The sequence below is a fragment of the Oratosquilla oratoria genome, chromosome 8 (genome assembly GCF_046742065.1).
Source record: "Oratosquilla oratoria isolate Oo_2021 chromosome 8, ASM4674206v1, whole genome shotgun sequence".
NCBI lineage: Eukaryota > Metazoa > Arthropoda > Malacostraca > Stomatopoda > Squillidae > Oratosquilla > Oratosquilla oratoria.
Genome location: NC_134784.1, coordinates 16,431,273 through 16,449,381, shown reverse-complemented (window position 1 = coordinate 16,449,381; position 18,109 = coordinate 16,431,273). Strand labels below are relative to the sequence as shown.

The following is an 18,109-nucleotide window of genomic DNA, read 5'->3' as shown; positions in this document are numbered from 1 at the left end:
TGGAAGTGGTTAAGGGAGAGTGACTGGAGGAAGTGGATAGTTTTAGATACTTGCATGCAAATGTGGCAGGAAAAGGTGGAGTGAAGGTGGAGGTAGAATGTAGATTGAGAGAAGCGAGTAAATGCCTTGGTGGATTAAAAAGTGTAATGAGGAATAGATATTTGGGAATGGATGCTAAGAGGAGACTTTATGAAGGAGTGATTGTGCTGACAGCACTGTATGGAGCAGAAACATGGAATATAAGAGAGGAAGAGAGAAGGAGTTTGAATGTGTTTGAGATGAGGTGTCTGAGAAGTATGATGGGGGTTACTAGGCTAGATAGAGTGAGAAATGAGGAGGTGAGGAGAACAGGGGTGGAAAGGGAGTTGGGAGATAGGATTGATGAAAGAATATTAGGATGGTTTGGACACATGGAAAGAATGAGTGAAGAAAAACTAGTAAAAGAGGTATGGAAGGCAGATGTGGAGGGAGTGAACATGAGAGGGTGACCTAGGATGAGATGGATGGATGAGGTGAAGGGGGCTTTGGGGAAGAGGGGAATGTCTGTTGAGGAAGGACGGGAGAGGACAGAAGACAGGGGTGAATGGAGAATGGTTGTATATGGATGATGTTGTGATGCATGAGGTGGAATGGGCGGGGGGATGGGGGGTGAGGTGGTATGTGTGAGCAAAATTTGATGCAGCCCGAAGGGATTTCTCCCCGTCTTCTCCTTTTTGCATGGGGGGACAGAGAGGGGGGGTCACCGATTTAATGAAGCGGCTTTGCTGTGGATGTGCTGTGACTTGCAACACTGTTTCTGACCCAGGGCGGTGGACAAGGTGCAGGGATGACCCGTCATCCAGGAGGTGCTAAGATAGGAGGGAGGGTGGAGTGTATTCAGGGATGGAATGGGTGGAAATTATTTTTTTCCTTTTTTTTTTTTTGGCTACCTCCCTTGTAAGGGGGAAAGCCTTGGTATATGTATGTAAGATTATCAGATGACTTTGACCATAGGTCTCCTTTAGACTTAGACATTCTTATTGGTTTGGACTACTACTGAAACCCTTCCGATAGGGAACACAGTTGCCACGAAATCTGTGTTTGGCTAGATTTGGTCTGGAAACATTGGTAAATGTTCTGACCCTTCAGGTATTATGCCTTCATCATCCCAATTATTTATGTATCTCTAAGGTATCTGATGCTGAGCTGTCAAAATTTAGGGACTTGGAGACCGTGGGCATTAGTACTAGCAAAGAATGTAAACAAGATATTTGAGATAAAGTGGTTCAAGAGTACCATGATAAGATAAAACTTGTGAATAGTAGATATCAAGTTCCTTTACCATGGAAGGAAAATATTAATAAGGATACATTGATGAGCAATGAAATTCATGACAATAGGAGTTTAAACAAGCTTTTGGTTGTTACATAAAGCTTTTGGTTGTTACATAAAGATGAAGATTTAATGGCTGAATACATAAAAGTATTTGAAGAGTACAAGTTTCTGGGGATAACTGAGAAGGTGCCATTATGCAAGATTGTGCATCATGGGGCCATTTACTAAATGCCCCACAGACCAGTTGTTATGTCAAGCAGTAGGACTACATAGGTACTATGACCGGTTTTTGATGCCTCCACCAAGGGACCAAACAGGGTTTCTCTTAATGACTGTATGGTAAGAGGTCCATCTCAACCCAGATTTGGAGAAGATGCTAATTAGATTTAGACACTGGCCCTAAGTGGTTACTGCTAATACTGTTAAGGCTTTTTTTACAAACAAGTGTACACAGCCAGGAAAGAATTATTCGGAGATTTTTAATGTCTGGCAAAAATGGACAGATTCCACTAACCTTGAAATGGATAGTGATTCAAGCATGAAAGATGTGTATGTTAGCAATAGAGTTAGACAGATTCAATAATTGACACCTCCCAATCATTGGTATCACTGCAGTGGGACAAAATCTGGCTGACTTGATGACACGAGGACCTTGTAAGTAATTGCCTCTTGTTCTGCTGCTGCTGCAAAATTATACAATGTGGTTAGCATGTAAAACTGCAAAATAATACAGTGTGGTAAGTATGTAAAACTGCAAAATAATACAGTGTAGTAAGCATGTAAAACTTCCAACTTGTTGTGCTTTGGATGTGCTGTCCTGCAACACTGCTTCTGACCCAGAGCAGTGAATGAGATGCAGGGATGACCCATCATCCAGGAGGAGCCAAGTTAAGAGGGAGGGAGGGAGGTGAATGGGAGTGGAGTATGTGGGGATGGAATGGGTGGGAGTGGATTATGCCTTTGTTTTTTGGCTACCTCCCTTGTTAGGGAGAAAGAGCCTTTGGTATATGTATATGATTAGTAAAAGTATGATTAGTAAAAGTATGATTGAGGAAGTTAGTGACAAAGTTTGGGAAGGTGTGCAAAAGAAGAAAGTTGAAGATAAATGTGGGTAAAAGTAAGGTGATGAGATGTACAAGGGGAGAAAGTGGCAGCAGACTGGAAGCAAGTATTAAGGGAAGTGGATAGTTTTAGATACTTGGGTGCGAAGGTGGCAGGAAAGGGAGGAGTGGGGGTGGAGGTAGAATGTAGACTGAGAGAAGCAAGTAAATGCATTGGGGGATGAAAAAGTGTAATGAGGAATAGACATTTGGGAATGGATGCTATGAGGAAACTGTATGAAAGAGTGATTGTGCCAACAGCACTGTACAGGGGAGAAACATGGAACATAAGAGAGGAAGAGAGAAAGAGTTTGAATGTGTTTGATATGAAATGCCTGAGAAGTATGATAGGGGTTACTAGGCTAGCGTGAGAAATTAGGAGGTGAGGAGGAGAACAGGGGTGGAGAGGGATTTGGGAGATAGGGTTGATGAGAGAGTATTGGGATGGTTTGGACATATGGAAAGAATGAGTGAAGAAAGATTAGTAAAAGAGGTGTGGAAGGCAGAGGTGGAAGGAGTGAACATGAGGAGTCAACCTAAGATGAGATTGATGGATGGGGTAAAAGGGGCACTGGGAAAGAGAGGAATGTTTGTTGAGGAAGGATGTGAGAGGACAGAAGATAGGGATGAATGGAGAAGGATTGTGTATGGATGATGCTGTGATGCATGAGGGGGAATGGGGGGGGGGTGAGGGAGTATGTATGAGAAATAAATTGACACAGCCCATAGGGATTTCTCCCTGTCTTCTCCTTTTCTACATGAAGGGATGGATGGGGGGGGGGGGGAGTCGCCAAATTAACCCCTTCCATACGGTGCCGCACACGTAGGCGTCATGGGGAGCGAGTGTATTCGCGAGGCTGCCATATCGGCGTCTTGATTATATATATTGTAGTCGCCCCTCCATAATGACATTCTTTCTAATTCTTTTGTAATCGCATTTTCTATGGTTATCAGAATTCACGGGTGAAGAGAGAACGATCAATATAAGCGGTGACTATATTTTATGATGCGAGTATTATTACGACACGTCGTACGGCTGGCATTGGCTGCTGCCACCGAGATCTAAGTCCATGACGCCTACGTGTGCGGCACCGTATGGAAGGGGTTAATGAAGCGGCCTTGCTGTGGACATGCTGTGTCTTGCAACACTGCTTCTGACCCAGGGCAGAGGACAAGATGCAGGGATGACCCATCATCCAGGTGGTGCCAAGATAAGAGGGAAAGGAAGAGGGTAGATGGAAGTGGAGTATGTAGAGGATGGAATGGGTGGGATTGGTTTCTATGCCTTTGTTTTTTGGCTACCTCCCATGTAAGGGGGAAGAAAGCCTTTGGCATATGTATATATGTATGTAAGTATGATTACCTTGTTCTTGTCTCTCAGTCTGGCCTACTTGTTGCTGGGATCATGTCTCAAAGATCTTGTCATGGCCCAACATGCGACCTTTCCTATCAGTCCTCTGGTCCTGGTAGAACCTGATGTCCTCATCTTTCTTCTCCCTGGATAACAGTCTGTTGCTCTCTATATCCTGGACAGCATCTGGAGCTCCTATGTTGAACAGGCTGTCCAATTCTAAGACAAATGCATTCCCTTTTCTTCCAGGGTCACTTGCTTTTCCTTTGCTCTTCATCAGTGCTCTGTGTTTATCATGGAGTTTCATGAAGAGCTTCATGCAGTTCTGTCTGGTCATTGTCTTGATCCTAGCAATCTGCCAGAAGGGGATGATAGCTTCAACCGTTTCATAGGCAAGGTCCTGAACCATGGGTTTCCCTGCATTTTCTGGTAAGTTTTGGAGATAAAGAAAGTACTGGAATGCTTGTCTGTTGGTGGGAAGCTGGGAACCACTGACGCAAGCTGAAGGGTATCCGACCAAAAAGGTTTCAGTAAGAGATCTGGTGGATGGCCAACTTGATGCTTGCTTGTGGACTGCAGGTGGAGGTTCTGAAATATCAACTGTCTGTCTTCATAGCTCTTTGCTTAATGCCACTGTGAAGTATCTTGTAGATAGTTTTCCGGATTTGGATCAAGTTTCTGTGCTGGCCTTGCTTTTCTACTGTTCAGTATTGCCCATCACTAACAGGCTTCTGTAAATATGAAATTAAATGCTGAAAAAAAAATTCATATCTTTTAAAAATCATGGGGAAAATTAATCAATTCTAATGGTTGCTATATGTACAGCAGATTCTATTCTTTCATTTCGTACCTAATTTGTTGCTCTATATGGTCACATAAAAAAAAAAATTATACAACAAAATATGCTTAGAAATGCCTCAAAATTTTGGTAAGATAGAAAAAAAAAAGCCTCCATGCAGCAATGCTTCTATACATCCTAGATAAAAATGGATGTGATTTTTTGCCTTTTTCAGATCAAAAAGTATGGGAGAAATTACAATAGAATATGAAAAAGTTGTTTTTTGAACAGGTCTACCTGATGGTTACTAACAGAACCTCACTGGAAATAACTTCTGGTTTGGAGGTCCTATATATTTGTCTGATCCCTCATTTAGTATAAAGAACAGTAATACTTTTAGTGCCAGCAGCAAGACAGTGGATAACTGATTTGAGGATAACCTAGTGTGTTTAACTGTCCAGACTGAAGCTCTCACATTTGACTTTGAAAGATATAATGATCTTCATAAATCAGTATGAATTTTTGGATATGTTTTGAGATTCATACAGAACTAAAATTATGAAAATGGGATACAATCTGAAAACCAGTGATTTCACTACTGAAGAATTCATGATTACTAAGACAAAGTTAAAAATGCAATTCAATGGGAGACCTTCCTAAATGAAAGCCAACCCATATCTAGAAAAGGGCCTGGCCTTAAACATTCCAACTTAACTAAATTAGGTCCATTTATGATGATGATGATGATGATGCTGACGACGACGACCATGATCTAAAGATCAAGGGTAGACTGCAATTTTCTAATTTGAGTTAATCCAAACATCCAATCATTCTTCCTACAGACCAATTTTCTAAGCTCTTACTACAATTTCAACATGAATTTCTTAAGCACACTGGTGTGAATACCAGGGTTATTGTTGTTATTGTCGTTCCCTGGACTGTCTGTCCGAGCAGTCCCGTCTCTCCAAGGAACGCCACAGCCGAAACTGGGTTTTCCCACAAATCCTTTATAGAGTGTATATTGTGTTGTTTGCGTGCATAATTGTGTATAATGCAGTCTTCCATTATGTGTTATATGGTATGGGGTGAAGCGTTACATCCTGGGCAGCTGTTCACAATGCGGTCATCCAGCCTCTTCTGGTAGCTTAGAAGTGCTGGGTGGTGGCCGCACCACAGTCTGGCCAGGTGGACTCTGTCCATTTGTGAGAGAGAGGATTCAGAAGGGTGGATATCAGGGGGTCTGGCATGCAGCAGTGTGTTGTCTTTCAGTGTGTTAATGGAGCGGTGAGTGATATGATTATGAATATGTTTCTGGAGGCTGGTATTTGGTGGTTGTGGAGGAAGAGAAGAGAGTATCTGTGTGTGATACAGGTCTTTGGGAGTTGTCTTAATGTTTCTTGGTGTGTGTGGGTGTTCTGCTATGTAGTGTAGCGGGTGTGATGTGTTTGTGATGGCTGCGGCAAGTGTTTGTGTGCCTCTCATGTCGAGGTGGTCCTTGACTTTGAGGACTTTTGTTTCATGGTGTAAATGGTCTGTAGGTGTTGTATTTGTGCAGCCTGTAATTATTTTTAGGGCTTTGTTTTGTATGATTTGAAGGGTGTTGTGGTGTGTCCCACTGAGATTAGGAGCCCATGCAGGACTCGCATAATTCATCACTGAGCGTTTGCATTGTTTGTATATTGTTGTATTAGTTTCTTTGTTTTGTCCAAATGTTGTTCCAGTGATTGACTTAAGTGCATTAAGTTTAGGTGTGCATTTGTTTTTTATGTTTGTGATGTGTTGTTTGAAAGACATGGATGTATCGTATGTTACACCAAGAATTTTCGGTGTGTTTGTGTGTGGTATCAGATTGTTGTTGATGTAGAGATGAGGTATGTATTTGTGTTCTTGTGTCCAGTTGATGAGAAGTGTTGCTGTAGATTTGGTTGGAGCTATTTTGAGTCTGTTTGTGATGAACCATGTGTTGAGTGTATCAACACATGGATTATTTCTGTAGCTTTGTCTGTGTTACGATGTGTGCATGTGATTGTTATGTCGTCTGCATAGGAAGAGATTTGTATTTCTGAGGTGTCTGGTGTGGGTATGTCATGCATGTATAGATTAAAGAGCGTGGGGGATAGAACAGAGCCCTGTGGTGCTCCATTCTTAATGTTTCTGATGTGCAATGATTGGCCATTATATGACACATAAGCATTCCTACCTGCCAGATAATTGGCCAGCCATCTTTTGGTGTTATTGTGCATGTCTGTGTTATATATTTTATTTGTTAGATTGTGGCGGGGGATAGCATCAAAAGCTTTACTAATGTCTAATGTTATAAGAAGTGTTCTGTGGTGGGGCCTATCTGAATTGATGCCATCTAAAATTCTTTGTGTGAGGTTTATCAGAAGAGTGTTTGTGGAGTGTAGTGGCCTAAAACCGTGTTGTGAGTCAGCAAGGGGAATATGTGGTGTGACAAGTTGAAGAATTAGGTGTTCAATGACTTTAGAGGGGGTGCAGAGAAGTGTGATTGGGCAGTGCGATATTGGGATTGTTGGGTCTTTGTTTGGTTTTGGAATGGTGATTATTTTACCATGCTTCCAGATGTCGGGTATAGTGTTGTGTGAATAGCTGTAGTTTGCAATGTTTGTGAGTGCGTGTATACCTTGTGGTCCAATGTGTTTTAGGATGTTACTTATGTTATCAGAGCCACAGGCAGATGAGTGTTTGAGATTATGTATTATGTGTTTTGTCTGACTGTCTATGAAGGGCGTATAGTCTGAGTCTGTGGGAAAGTCTTACGTCGAATAGTGCGTCAGTCGTCAGGGTGAGAAGTGAGATGGCTTGTCTATGCAAAATGATTTATGAGTGTGTTTGCTTGTTGTCTGTTTGAGGGTAGATTGTTGTTGTGATTATTGCTGCATGAGAGTGTGTTGTGTTACTGTTGGATAGTGTAATGCTGTTGAGTGTTTTGTACAATTTGCTGGTGTTTGTTTTGTGATCAACATACACATTGCAATTATACAAGAAACAAAACTAAGACATTCACACAAAACACCATTATTTCATAATTACACTCCTCCCTCGATTTAAGAACGCTCCATATACGAATTTTTGATTTAACAAAAAATGTCCCAAAAATCAAAATACGAACTAAAAATTCGCCATAACAAATAAAATCCTGTTGAAAAAAATTACTGTATTTTTAAATCATAAATATTAAAAAAGAAAATTATTTTTACATTATAAATATAAAAAAAACTGCCATATGTCCAGGTAAAAATAAAATAAAATAAAAAATAAATAAATAAAAGTGAAAATAGATACGTACGTACTGAGAAAGAACCAACCGCCCAGTTTGTTATTGTTTTCAAAACAACGCCGTGTACTGCTCGGTCTACTCACTTGGTCTCGGTTAATCGTGGATTATTAGCATTATTTCAAGTGACACTGTGCTTCCTAAGCGTTATTATCTACTTTGCATATTAATATTTTATGTGTCTGTATGTAATTAGCAGAGAACAGTATTCAAGATTATGCATATCTAATGTTGTGATGACTCTATAGGGACATGAAATTTGTTTGTAAAAACCTATCTCGCATAATATAATGGGTTTATATGGGAAAAAAGTGCTTGATTTAAGTATATTTGATATACGAACGGTTTTTCAAGAACGTAACTAGTTCGTAAGTCGAGGGAAGAGTGTACACCACCATCAGACAAGACCAGACCGATGGCAATGGCGGTGGACTCATCACCCTAATCCACCAGTCCATCTGTTTTGTGGACACAAGTGCCACAACCAAAATTCTCCTCCCTACCATAGATAACACTACAGAAATCCAATCTATTAGAATCCGCACAGGCAACAAATCAACACTGACAATAGTTAACATGTACATTACCCCCAAATCATCCCCCACAGTTCCAAACACCTTCAGGCCTCAATTTAGCCAACTAGCCTCAATCCCCAACCTGATCATGGGTGGTGACTTCAATGCCAAGTCGTCGGCCTGGTATGTCAACAACCCTGACATAGACAGAGGGCTTGATATACAGATTCAGCTTGACTCATTGACTATCACGAACAACACACATAATCTTACACTTATCCCACACCAAGCCCTCTACACTCCCTCCTCTCCTGATATCACCTTTTGCTCCCCCTGCCTAACCCCAACAACGTCATGGAGAGTGGTCGGAACCCTTGGTTCTGACCACCTTCCAATCATCATCACCACCAAAACAAGATGCACCCCAGTTGGCCACAGACACACATACACCAATTACAAGAGAGCTAAATGGGAAGCTTTTACTGAAGAGACAGAACAACATTTTGAAACATTTAACAGTACACCAATCACAAACATAAACAATGCTGTGCACACTTTTAATACAATCATACAAAACGCAGACAAGAGATACATCCCTAGAGGCAACAGAAAATCACACAACCCCAAATTCACACCAGAAATCCAAGGACTCATCAGACAACAAGATACACTTAAACACAATACCCCCACACCTATCCCTCAAAACATAGCAGACCAAATACAAACACTAAACACTATGATTGTCAATAAAATACACAAACAAAAAACACAAAATTGAATACCAGGGTTGGGTACAAGTACATTTACTTTTACTTATACTTGGACTCAAGTACAGATTTTCACATATTTGTGCTTGTACAGGCCAGGGTTATGTCCAAGTACATTTACTTGTACACCGAGACCCAAAATACTTGAAAATTACCAAGCATATTATATTTAATCAAAAGATTTTATGTACTGTATATAAATTCTAGCCAACTTTGTGGTGATACTATTGGTAAATGCACTCACTGTTATTTCAAGTACTTGGACTTGGATAAAGTACATAGCAAATTGACTGTACTTGTACTTTTTTTTTTTTTTTTTTTTTTGAGAGAGAGAGAAATCCACCTGTACTTGGACCCAACCCTGGTGTGAACAGCATTGTTTCATTATTAAGAACTAATTTTTGGGTGATTGGCTGAAAATTGCCTTCGACTGTGGTAAAGGAATGTTTGAGCTGTTGCAGGCCCAATAGCTGCCCTTGCCATCAACCTGCTGCACCTTTACCTGATCTGTGGGTTAATTGTACCTCCCTTTGCAGTTATGGGTATAGATTTCACTGGCCCATTATTCAGTGCTGATCATTCCAGAAGGAAGTTGTATATTTTGCTTTTTACATGTGCTACTGTTAGAACAGTACGTTTGGAATTCACCGAGTCTATGTCACTGGTTGATTGTATGCAGGCTATATGATTTGTTGCTCATGGAGGTTTTAATAGTATCTTTTATTCAGATAATGCTAGAACCTTTGCTGCAGCCTCCATTGAGGTACAGAATGTGTTTGGCCATTTAGCACTGAAGTGGAAGTTCAATGTATCCAGATCCCCATGGTGGGGTGGATGGTTTGAGAGGCTTATTGGTTCAATCAAGTTAGCTCTAAGAAAGTCTTTGGGAGTCCAGTATATCAAGCAAATTGAATTAGAAACTGTTCTTATAGAAGTTGAATCATGCATAAATTCTTGAACCCTGACCTTTGTAAATGATGAACCAGATTTTACTCATTACCACCACCTCATTTCATTTTTGGTACAAACATAATATCTAAACCTTTTGTTAACATCTTCAATACAAGTCAAATATTTGCACACACATCAGATGACCTGATGCATCACAATACGCACATTACAAAATATAGTTACTACTGTTATACTTTATTTCACCCTGAATAAATATAATGCCACAGAAAATGTGATCAAGCCTGTTCACAGAATATGGGGGTCACTTGGCTACAACAAAAATATAATCAGGAAACTGATGCTGGCATTCTCGTACACCCCACTTGCAGCTCATGACGCACACATAGGAGTCACCATATTCAAGAAATTAATGTTGAACCACATGTTGTGACTTCTGAAGACTTACACAACAGGGAAAGGATAAGGAACCAAAGGTTAGAACACTTAAGGAAAGTGTGGAGTAAGGTTTATATAACCAATTTGCCCCTTGTAGTAAAAAGGTTCAACTGGAAATGTAAAGTGGATGTAGGTAGTATTGTACTTGTTAAGGACAATATGCCCAGATTACAATGGCCCATTGGGGTGATTGTAAATGTGTACCCTGGTAGAGATGGCATGATTCATTGTGTTGATGTTAAGATTTGAATGGGTGTCTTCAATAAAGCCATACAAACACTGCATGATTTGGAGATGAACCTTCAGTTAGATACTAATGTGTGGAACTTTTCTGAACAAGTCACGTGTGGTAATGTAAATTGTAATCCTGTTGTAAACAATGATATAGCTTACAATGAAGTATCTGTACAAGATTTTGATCTAAAGAGTGAAATTGAGGTGTATTTTATACGAGGGTCATTCCAAAAGTAATGCCTCCTATTTTTTTTATTCTGCTCGAAGGGATCCGAGGGGATTGCAAATTGCATTGTTATGATGACTGAACTTATGCACTCATGACCTGAAAGTTTCATCTCTCTGTTGCAGATATTGATGGTATGACACTCTAAGAAAGCAATCCCTGTCATGGATGTGCATCAGAAGCAGATATGCGTCATTGAATTCCTCCATGCAGAAAAAATTTAACCAATCAACATTCACCGACACCTAGTGAACATTTATGAAGCCAATGCAGTTGATGTCAGCACAGTTAGGAGATGGGTTCGTCTATTTCAGAGTGGCGACAGAGATGTGAGTGACAAAGTGCGCTCTGGACGCCCATGTACAGCCACCACCCTGGAAAACAAAGTGCGCCTCGATCAACTCATCTGCGCTGATCGGCAGATAACAGTGAATGAAATGCGTGTAAAGTTGGATGTGGGTGTCAGTGCACTGGAAACAATGTTGTCATCCCTAGGATACAGCAAAGTGTGTGTTAGGTGGGTTCCACGAATGCTCATGGAGGACCAAAAGAGCCACTGACAGGATGTCTGTCAAGACTTGCTGGATCAGTACGAAGCCGAAGGTGACGGATTCTTGGACCGCATCATCACTGGTGATGAGACATGAAGCCGTATTCATAAAAATGAAGGATATCCTTGCAAGCATAAGGTAGAAGTATAAGGTAATGCTCTCAAGCAAAAGGTAGAAGTATAAGCATATCCTTCTTTCCATATTCATAATGATTACCTTATACTTGGGAGGATATCCTCCAAGCAGAAGTAAAAGAATGACTCGTGTTTCAGGAGCGCCGGGTTACATAGTTACATGTTTGAACGTGTCGTAACTCGTAAGATTTCTGATGTGATGTTCCTGTTTCCCGTACACGAGTTTACTATTGCGTTGGTGGTTGCTGAGTGGAGGTGTGTGGTGATTGCTCTCCTACATTATTTCAGGTAACATTATAAGCATGACAAAATTACTAGATACAATATAAATAAGAAAAAAAAAAAAAAAAAAAAAAAAGACTTTATCCATTCATTCATATGAGCAATTATGCTATCAACAACTGCATTCACAGTCCATGATACCGTAGCTTCATTCTATGGACAGATTACAAGGCGCCTCCCCGAGTTTCTTCATTGGTGCCTAAAAATCTGTCCACAAGCCACTGTACATTTTGTTCTTCAAAACGGAATAACATCTTAAAATCACGATCAGGTGTAGGTAAATGGGGCATGTAATGTTTAACATGCCTCACATCCACAAACTCTGCCATTGTGCTGAGAGTTGGACAAAACAACCTTTCATTTCTAACTGTAGTCTGCTACTGACCAGACTCAGCCTTCTTGAAGCATATGCTCTTTATTTGAAGTAAAGGGTCTTGTTTATGTATAACCATTTACTTTTATGCGATTATAAGGTTATGCTTTTGCTCGACAAGTAAAAGGTTTTGCTTGAATTTTTTATGAATACAAGTAGAAGGATTTCCTTTATATTTTGCAAGTATAAGCATATCCTTTTCTTTATGAATACGGCCCATGGTGTTACCACTACGAGCCAGAGTCCAAACGGCAGTCCATGGAATGGTACCAATCATTCTCCCCAGCAAAGAAGAAGTTCAAGATGCAGACATCTGCAAGCAAAGTGATGTGCACCATCTTCTGGGACAGGAAGGGCATCCTCCTCCTGGATTTCTTGGAACCAGGGGCGACTGTTAACTCTGACCGTTACGTTGAAATGTTGACCAAGTTGAAGGCCTGGATTGCCCGTGTAAGGCCAGAGAAAAGGGAAACATTCCGTTTGCAACATGACAACATCAGGGCACACACAAGTTTGAAGACCACGAAATGTGTGACAAAGTTTGGCTGGATGGTGCTGTCTCACCCACTGTATAGTCCTGACCTGGCACCGTCAAACTTCCACTTGTTTGGACCACTGAAGGATGCATTATGTGGGTAGCGTTTCCCCGACAACAACGCTATAATCTCAGCTGTGAAAAAATGGACTGCCTTGGCAGGCACTGACTTTTACAAGTGCTTAAGGAGTGTAAATTTGAAATTTGCAACCAGTTAACTGAAATATTTAATAAATCAGTAGACACTGGTTTTGTGCCTACTGCTTGGGGGCAGGCAAACATTGTCCCTGTTTTTAAGAAGGGAGATAAATTGTCTATATGCAACTACAGGCCAATCAGTTTGACATCGGTTATAGGTAAAATGCTTGAATCAATAATAGTTAATAGACTCAGAGAACACATCAAGAGACATAATTTAATTTGTGATACCGGTACACAGTATGGTTTCTCCAAGGGTAAGCCATGTGTGACAAATCTTCTATCCTATTACACTAAAGTATATAAGGCATCAGATAACAATGATAATTATGATGTGACTTACCTTGACTTTAGCAAAGCGTTTGACAAGGTACCACACCAGAGACTATTAAATAAAATCAAAGCCCATGGCATAGGAGGAAAAGTGTTAGAATGGATTAGAGCTTGGATTAGTAACAGACAACAGCGGGTTACCATAAATGAAGTAAAATCCAGGTGGGGCAATGTTATTAGTGGGGTTCCCTAGGGCTCAGTTTTGGGTCCCTTGTTCATTATGTACATAAACAACTCAGGCAATGGAATAAATAGTGATGTTAATAAGTTCGCAGATGGCAGTAAAATAGGATGCCTAATTAGGTCAGGAGACAACACAGAGATTCTGTGGGATGATCTTAACAAATTGTTCACATGGTCGGTGAAATGGCAAATGACCTTCAATATTTCTAAGTGGAGCATGTTAAATGTAGGGCTACACAACCCCAAAAATAGATACAGCTTAGATAACATGATTTTGGAGAAAACTGAGTGCGAGAGAGACTTGGGAAACAGTGCATTAGCGCCAGGAATAAAGCTAACAGAGCATTAGGTTTCATTGCTTGGACAGTAACAAATAAAAGTGCAAAGGCAATTATCAAACTCTACTTGGCAACAATTAGACCCATCCTAGACTATGCGGTACAGTTTTGGTCTCCAGCCTATAGAATGGACATAAATTCACTAGAATCAGTACAAAGAATGACCTAAATGATACATAGACTCGGAAATTTGCCTTACAAGGAGAGGCTTAGGCACCTAAATTTACACTCTCTGGAAAGACACAGAATGTGGGGTGATCTAATAGAGGTGTTCAAGTGGATCAAAGGTTTTAACAAGGGTGTGCAAACAAGGTCATCATATTAAAACAGGGCAGGACTCGCAGTAATGGATTTGAACTGGACAAATTTAGATTTAAGAAGGAAATAGGCAAGAGTTGGTTTACTAATAGGGTGGTCAACGAATGGAATAGACTTAGTAACCATGTAGTGAGCGCTGAAACTATCAGTTGTGTTAAGAAACTGTTAGACAACTTTATCTTTAAGATTGTTGGTAATTTGTCAGCTGTGTCTTAGCGCGGAACATGTAGGCATGTTCTCCGATACTTAATAGTGTTTGTTAACGAATGGCATGTCGGAGATACTACTCGAAGAGGGTGTTGTTCACAAATAAAACATTGCTATGGTATGAATTTTAAGATTTTGGACAATCTATGCTATGCCTATCAAATAGGCAGCTATGGCTACAATAGTAAGTACATGAAATATCTATCAATAATATGGTCAGTATTCCATGTCATGGACCATGTCCATGACTATGAGAAGTCTCAAGACTAGTATAGGTCTAGAGACAAGACTTAAATTTTCTTCTGGGTTTCATGAGCTGTTGAAATAAGGCTGTTTATTCAGATTATCATGAGTATAGTTAACACGATTATACAAAATAACTCCTTGGAAAGTAAAAATACTTTATTAAATTTTCTATTTCAATAAATTGGTGTAAAAAAAAAATTCACCCATTTCAATGTAAATTTAAGTTAGGTCTTAGGATAGTTGCAATACTGACTGGTTAGTGTACCGAGAGGCAATCTAAGGGTAAGGGCTAAGACACCTATATGTGTACTTTTTAATGTGATAGTAGAGTTCTTTTAGCTGTGAATACATTACATTGCACATATATTACAATGGTGGAACATGTTACATGTTAGTAAGAATAGTATAAAAGGAAGGTCCTACATTGTTTTTGACATGCTCAGGTGATTTGGTGACCCATAAAACTTTCATGTGCCAAGTTGCATGTCAACTGGGCCAGGGGTTTTGATTTTATGGATGATTCTCTCTAAATTGACAATAGTTGCAATGGTAACATGTTAGGTGTTAGTAAGAATAGTATAAAAGGAAGGTCCTGCATTATTTTTGACATGATTAGGACGTGATGTGTTGACCCATAAAACCTTCAGAAGCCAAGTTGCATGTCAATTGGGGCAGTGGTTTGGGTTTTACTGATGATCATCTCTAAATTGACAACATGATAGTTGCCATGAAAAGGCAAATTTGGTATGATGGAGATGTTCCATATTCATATTGTTTTCGACATACTCAGCTCAGGTGATTTATTAACCCATAAAACCCAAGTATTCCAAATTTCAATAAAATTGGACCAGTGGATTAGAGTTCAAGTGTATTTTTTTACAAATTACCACCCTTAATTCTCACACATTGTTATGGTTAGATCTAGCCACAAAATCGGAATAGGAAAATAATTAAAAAAAAAATTATCTCCCTTATTTTTCGAGCTATTTAAAAAAAATTAAAATCAGTGTTTTGTCTCTAAAGACTAATCTAATGAAATAGTCTTTCATATGCAACAAGAATTTAAGGGTTATTTTTCTATTTTGAGCCCGTAAACATGTTCACTAATTTGTAACTTTCTGTCTACAATATTAATTGCATCCCACCTTCATAAATTCATAATCATTATGATTGTGACATTGTCTACGAATTTGACAGCGGTGATCGGAATTAATGAAAAACCAGGCAACATTGAACATTAGTGAGAGCACAATTAAGCATTTCTTGCTGACATGCTACTCACTTTTGGTACTTATTTTGCTTGCAAACCCTTGCGTTTCCTTCTCACAGGTAATTATTTGCAGACGACTTAGAACAGGAGGTTAACGTGAACAATTACTAAATTTTCCTGCAAGTTTCCTTCCGATTTGTTTACAAACGAGTCTGTGACTGTGGTAGTCAACTGGAAAAAAGTAAAACAGATTTCATATTGTTTTTAATATTTTGATAAGTGCAGTGATAATTAAATATTGTCGGATACAAAATCACGTATAAACAATAACATGCATGTTCAATTCTATTTGCATTTTATAGAATTCAGGAATGGTGGCTCATAGCAATCGAGTGGCAAAACTTGCCAATAGTGCTTACCAGCAAGTTATCCACTTTTCCTAGCAGCAAAAGTCAGTAGCATGCTATTCACTTTGGACACCAACAGCACTGGTAAAAAAAATATATTAAAATACCTGTCCCACAAGCAAAAGGTGAACTTGATAGATTTTGTTTTGCCGATTTCAAATGTTCTCAAATTTTTCTATCAGGTATATCTTTTCTGTGATAGTATATTAGATTTTAAACAATTATAACTAATAAATGAGGCTGATATTTCAATTAAACTTACCTCTAAAATGTAGAAATGTATTTTCGAGTGTATATTGCTTCTGGTGTGGTCACATGCCGCTGGTCAAAACCAGGCTGGCCATCACACAACTCGAGCTAGGCCTTTATACTCGCTGTAGTTGGCAAGCATAGTTCACAAAGACGTCCAGGCCAGCCAGCCGGCAGCCACCAGCCTCCTTTAAAAGGACGGCGCCATGACTTGATCAATTTCATTATGAGCAGATGCTCACGATCAAGTTGAGCACCATTCGCGGCCCCATCCTCCTTTGTACCCTCTACCGCCCTCCCCCGTATCCCCTTCCTCCCCTTTGTTGACATTGCCAAGGTGATGTCATACAAAGTCTCAACCTTCTTCATTGGCGACTTCAACTGCAGGCACACTGCTTGGAGCCCTGGAACGCACAGCAACAGCTCAGTGAGTCGGCAACTGCACTCTCTTACTATACTTCACCGGCTGAAGTTCCTAGGTCCGGACTTTCCCACATTCATAGGTCATGGATCGCAGGGTAAGCCCGACCTGGTGTTCTCCAACAGCCGAGCTTTCTTCCTCAACTCAAGTATCTCACCCGGTGCCCCCACCCTCTCCGACCACATACCCTTAATCCTTCGCATCTCCACCTCACCCATCCTTATCCCCAGTGAGCCTCGGTTACGTTACAGTCAGTCCGACTGGGAAGGTTTCAAAACACTCTCACGACATACACCAACACAAACATGAACAACGCTCCACATGCGGCAATAGAGCAGGAATGGCGCTCACTTACAAAGTTTGTCAAAAACGCTGTAAAAAAGCACATTCCTAGTACAAAGCACCGAAAGGTTGCCACGTTTACCGCTTCTATGCGCACTAACGGACTACGCATTGCACTACAGAACAGATTTACAGATCTATTACAAGCACCCCTAGAGGCCCGTGTCGCCATCCTACGAGACATGCACTGGCTACAGAGTAGCCTGAGGAAGTCCCTCTACATCGATTCACATCGTGAGGAGGAGCAACTGATGGCCTCGCTCTCCGGCGCCTGTGAGACGGACCCTTCCAAGTTCTGGAGGACCCTCGAACGTCAGCTGGAGGAGTGCTCTGTGCCTCCACCCAAGGTCATCAACCATCTTAACCACTCTGCACACTCCCCCCAACACCAAGCTGACCTTCTGGCGTCAGCATGGAGTGAGGTCTTTAAACCCCATCCTGTGCAAGGACCACGTTGCTTTACCACCTTGCACAGTGTTAACTCTTTCAAGAACAGATGTAGTGACCTCATTCCCGACGAGACTATTGATCTCTCTCAGTTAGATGAAGATAATCCCCTTATCTGCCCCATCGTTTTGGAGGAGGTAAAGGGGGTTATCTCGGCTTTAAAACTAAAATCCCCTGGCCCCTCAGGCATCGATGCACACTTACTCAAACGTATGCCAGACAACATAATCTCACACATGACGACACTATACAATAGCTCACTAGCCTCTGGGTACTCCCCACAACTATTCAAGGTCTCCCACACCATCCTCATTCCTAAACCCCAGAAACCCGCCTCCGCCCCCCTTGCATACCGGCCGATCTCCCTTCTGGAGTACTTTGGTAAAGTGTTTGAGCACGTCCTAT

At 40.6% G+C, this 18,109-nt stretch overlaps 2 protein-coding genes across 3 annotated transcripts in view; both read right to left on the bottom strand.

Moving 5' to 3' along the window:
• The window catches only part of LOC143027601 (uncharacterized), a 50,889-nt gene extending 34,840 nt beyond the window's left edge, over positions 1-16,049 (bottom strand). Inside the window, exon 1 of the mRNA XM_076188944.1 lies at positions 16,007-16,049. The gene's annotated coding sequence lies outside the window, so the exon portion shown is untranslated. The remainder of the gene's footprint in view (positions 1-16,006) is intronic.
• The window catches only part of LOC143027599 (uncharacterized), a 34,715-nt gene extending 18,660 nt beyond the window's left edge, over positions 1-16,055 (bottom strand). Inside the window, exons 1-2 of one of the 2 annotated variants that reach the window (XM_076188941.1) lie at positions 15,911-16,055; positions 1,829-1,997 (exon numbers count right to left, since the gene is read on the bottom strand). In XM_076188941.1, coding sequence (XP_076045056.1) covers positions 1,829-1,854 — 26 coding nt within the window. In that variant the 5' untranslated portion in view covers positions 1,855-1,997; positions 15,911-16,055. The remainder of the gene's footprint in view (positions 1-1,828; positions 1,998-15,910) is intronic. The other variant, XM_076188942.1, reaches the window with a different exon arrangement.
• Between the last annotated feature and the right edge of the window lie 2,054 nt (positions 16,056-18,109).